The sequence below is a fragment of the Phoca vitulina genome, unplaced genomic scaffold (assembly GCF_004348235.1).
Source record: "Phoca vitulina isolate PV1807 unplaced genomic scaffold, GSC_HSeal_1.0 scaffold81, whole genome shotgun sequence".
NCBI classification, from domain to species: domain Eukaryota; kingdom Metazoa; phylum Chordata; class Mammalia; order Carnivora; family Phocidae; genus Phoca; species Phoca vitulina.
Genome location: NW_022589784.1, coordinates 994275 through 998370, shown reverse-complemented (window position 1 = coordinate 998370; position 4096 = coordinate 994275). Strand labels below are relative to the sequence as shown.

The following is a 4096-nucleotide window of genomic DNA, read 5'->3' as shown; positions in this document are numbered from 1 at the left end:
CGCGGAGCAGGGAGCCCGATGCGGGGCTCGATCCCAGGACCCCGGGATCATGACCTGAGCCGAAGGCAGACGCTTAAGGACTGAGCCACCCGGGCGCCCCAAGGACACTTATTTTCTATCCCGTGGCATATCTTCTTATCTCTTGGTGGTATCCTGGCAATCAGAAATTCTCAATTAGGATACAGTCCAGTTTATCAGTTTGTTTCTTCTTTCAAGAACAGCTCGTTTAGTATTTTAGGAGATACTGAGTCATAGCAGGATTTCAGTGCATTTTCTTCTGAAGGTTGTCAGGTCTTAGTTTGGAGCTGGTGACTGGTGTGAGGTAGGGACCTGATTCTAGGTGTGTTTTCTGTTTTATCGTTGGGGGTTTTTTGTTTGTTTTTTGGGTTTTTTTGCAAACGGAGGCCTGGCTTTCCCCAGACACCTCACTGCCTCCCACGAGGGGCAGAAGGGGTTTGTCAGGTGGCCCTGGACGTGCCCAGATGCTAAGCGCAGGCCTGTTGCAGGACTCGGGCGCGCCGGGGCTGTCTCGGGTGCCAGTGAGATCAAACGGGAGGAGAAGGAGGACGAGGAGAACACTTCCGTGGCCGACAACTCCGAGGAGGAGAAGAAGGAGCTGAAGCCCCCCCGCACTCGGACCAGGTGCCCGCCCCTCCTCAGCCCCCGGCCCGGCCCGCCTGTCGGGACGCACGCACATGCACACGCACACGCACACGCACATGCACATGCAGTCCGCTCCGCGGGGCCGTCGGCGGGCCCCCCGCCTGCCCCCCGCCTCACTGTCTCCCTCTGGCCCCCGGGCCCCCCCCCATAGCCCGGACGAGGACGAGGACGACCTTCTCCCCCCAGAGCAGAAGGCTGAGCGGGAGAAGGAGCGCCGGGTGGCCAATAACGCTCGGGAGCGGCTGCGGGTCCGAGACATCAATGAGGCTTTTAAGGAGCTGGGGCGCATGTGCCAGCTGCACCTGAGCAGCGAGAAGCCCCAGACCAAACTGCTCGTCCTGCACCAGGCCGTGTCGGTCATCCTGAACCTGGAGCAGCAGGTGCGAGGTCAGTGGGGGCGCCGCTCCCCTCCCCGCCAGCGCTGCCCTCGCTCCCCCGCTCCTGGAGCCGGCCCCGCCCCCTGCTGTGACCGCCCCGCCCCCCGCTGTGACCGCCCCGCCCCCCGCTGTGACCGCCCCGCCCCCCGCACCACAGTCACTGTCCCCTCTGGAAATGGGACGATGACACTCTCTGGACCCCTAGCTCTGCAGATCTGGGCACTTTGGCTCTCAATTCCGTCCCTGGACCCCGTGGATGCCCGCCCACCCCAGCCCTCCTTTCTCGGGAAGGCTCTAGTCCTTTGGCTGAGGCCCCTGTGCCCCAGGGCCAGAGGTCACTGTTGCTCCGAACAGACACATTGTTGTGGGGCCACTTCAGCCCATCAGCCCCCATCTACAGGTGGGGTCCCCCACCCCCGTTTCCCAGGGCCGGGTGAGGATCCGGAAGGGCCCCCATGTGACTTGGCTCCCCAGCTCAGCTGCTTCCTTAACTAAGCCTCCCACGCCTGGCGCCCGTTAACCCTTTCTCTCCTGCAGCGCTGTCACTTGGACCGGAGTTGGGGCCCTCGCCCCCCCGGCCTGCTGTCCCCTCAGCTCTGAGGGTTCTGTGTTTCCATGGTGGTGCCCGCCTCTCTGCTCTCTGCCTCTCGCACTCCACCCCCATCCCAGCCCATCCGTCCCTCCGCTTCCACGGCAGCCCCTCCTACCTCGCACTTGCTGCCCAAGCCCTGGATGGCAGGGCTGCGACCTTGGGGTCTTTCCTCCCCCAAAGCCCCCCAGTTGGGACTTGAGGGAAGAAAGGGGACCAAGGGGTGCACCAGCCTCAGGCCTGTCAGTTTGGTCTGCGCGCTTGTCCTGGGCTCCGGGGGCCGCCGCCGCCACCTGGCGGGATCCACTCAGGCCCAAGGGCGGGTGGGCGGGTGGGTAGACAAGGGCACAGTCTCACAGCCCCCCCCCCCCCGCCACTGTGGGAGCAGGACAGGGCCCCCGGGAGCTGCTCACATGCAAGCGCCTCGGCCCGTCCTCCACCTCTGGGGCGCACACCAGGGCCGGGCCTTCACCCACTCTGTCTCACGTTCCCCCGGACCAGGCGTGGCGGGTGTCCCGTTGCCATTTGCCCCCATCCCGCCCAGGAGGAGACAGTGACTTGTGCAGAGCCCCGTGGTAGGGCCTGAGCCAGGCTTTGGACCTCGTGGGCAGGTGTCTGAGCGTTCCAGAGTCCTGTGTGGCCGGGGCCCGGTACACAGCAGGTGCTCAGTAACGTCAACGCCCAGGGCAGATGGGGCGTTCGCAGTAGTGATGAGAGGCCCGGGGAGCCGACGCTCCCCGCCCACACTGGGGGCCCCTGGCCGGTGCGCCTGGTGGCCATTCCACGGCCCGCTCTTGGGGCTGCCGGAGTCCAGTGCGGGCAGGGGCGGGCGTCGGGCCTTTGCCTCTTCTCTGCCTCTCCCACCCACACTGGTCGGGTCAGGCCTAGCACTCCCGTACCCAGCTGCGCTGAGCCGGGAAGATCATCCCAGGGGGGGCTCTGGGCCTCCCCTGCCCTCCCGGCCAGTCCTTGGCATGTGGAAGGGGCTCCACACACAGTCCCAGACGGGGACTCAGGGCCCGCCCTCCCTGCCCTGGGGACAGTCCCACGGTGCTCTCCTTGGGGTGTCGCCACACACACAGCCTTGCCCGTGGCCAGGCCGCAGGCACACAGAGATAGGCACACGCCCCGCGTGCACGGGGGCGCGCACACGCACGCGCAGCCCGCAGGCCCCGGCCTGCCCGCCCGCCCCGGCTGCTGACTAACAGCGGCCCCGGTGCTGTAACCCAGCAGTACGGAGGATGTGCTGTCCCTGGAGGAGAAAGACCTGAGGGACCGGGAGAGGCGCATGGCCAATAACGCACGGGAGCGGGTGCGCGTGCGGGACATTAACGAGGCCTTCCGGGAGCTGGGGCGCATGTGCCAGATGCACCTCAAGTCGGACAAGGCGCAGACCAAGCTGCTCATCCTGCAGCAGGCCGTGCAGGTCATCCTGGGCCTGGAGCAGCAGGTGCGAGGTAGGCTTCCAGGCCAGGTGTCCCGCCCCGTCCAGTCCCCCCCGCCCGTCCCTGCGTGCAGGCTCCAGGCGCGCCGTCCACGCCTCAGTGGGAGCACTCGGACCCCCGAACGGCAGTCTGCTCTTCACGGCCCCCTGCGCCCACCGCCTGCCTCCCTGAGGGACCCTCTCCCACATTGCTCTCCCCCTCCCCCCAGAGCGTAACCTGAACCCCAAAGCGGCTTGCTTGAAGCGGCGAGAAGAGGAGAAGGTGTCAGGTGTGGTCGGAGACCCCCAGATGGTGCTTTCGGCCGCCCACCCAGGCCTGAGCGAGGCCCACAACCCCGCGGGGCACATGTGAGGAGGGGCGCCGTGCGGGACCAGTGAGCCGGCCCGGTCCCTGCCACACGCATGCACGCCTGTGAGGAGCACGGAGCCCGAGCCACCGGGGGGGGGGGCTGTGGGGGAGCTGCCCCTCCCCCGCCCCCGGCCCCCAGCCCCGGGCCTCACTGCCTTGACGCCGTGGGACTTCCCCGATGGATCCTGAAACCGCAGCCCGGGCCGAACGGGGCAGTTTTGTTTTGTTTTGTTTGTAAACAAAACCGGAAAGCAAGATACACACTTTGTCAGAAAAGATGAAAAAATGCCTTAAGTAGAAAACGCGGGAGAGTCCAAACCTACCACTTGCCGGAGGGAGAAGCAAGAGGGCTCGCCTCGCGGAGCCGCCGTGAATCGTGCCTACGCCTGACCTGTGTCTTAAGGAAAATAAAGAACGTTAGTTAGATTTTTTTTAATGTATTAGGAAATTAGCAAGGAGGATGCCTTTGGTCTCTTTTTTTTTTTTTAAGCTTTTTTGCATACGTTTTGTAAGCAACAAATTTTTTGTATAAAAGTCTCGTGTCTCTTGCTATTTCTGCTGCTGTCTCTAGAACTGAGCGTTGCATTTCATGATCAACCAGATTATTAAAAGTTGTATTAAAAAGACCCAGTGTAAACCTGAGGTCCCCCCCCCCCCCCCCCCCCCCCCCCCCC

At 64.3% G+C, this 4096-nt stretch overlaps 1 protein-coding gene across 7 annotated transcripts in view; it reads left to right on the top strand.

Annotated features, from left to right (window-relative positions):
- TCF3 (transcription factor 3) overlaps window positions 1-3511 on the top strand; it is a 32058-nt gene extending 28547 nt beyond the window's left edge. For 2 of the 7 annotated variants that reach the window (XM_032394875.1, XM_032394872.1), the window contains exons 17-19: window positions 507-642; window positions 815-1050; window positions 3283-3507. In XM_032394875.1, the coding sequence (XP_032250766.1) occupies window positions 507-642; window positions 815-1050; window positions 3283-3425 (515 nt within the window). In that variant the 3' untranslated portion in view covers window positions 3426-3507. Of the gene's footprint in view, window positions 1-506; window positions 643-814; window positions 1051-2859; window positions 3087-3282 lie in introns of those variants that run through there. The other 5 variants (XR_004298137.1, XM_032394877.1, XM_032394876.1 and 2 more) reach the window with 5 other exon arrangements.
- The last annotated feature ends 585 nt before the right edge of the window (window positions 3512-4096 follow it).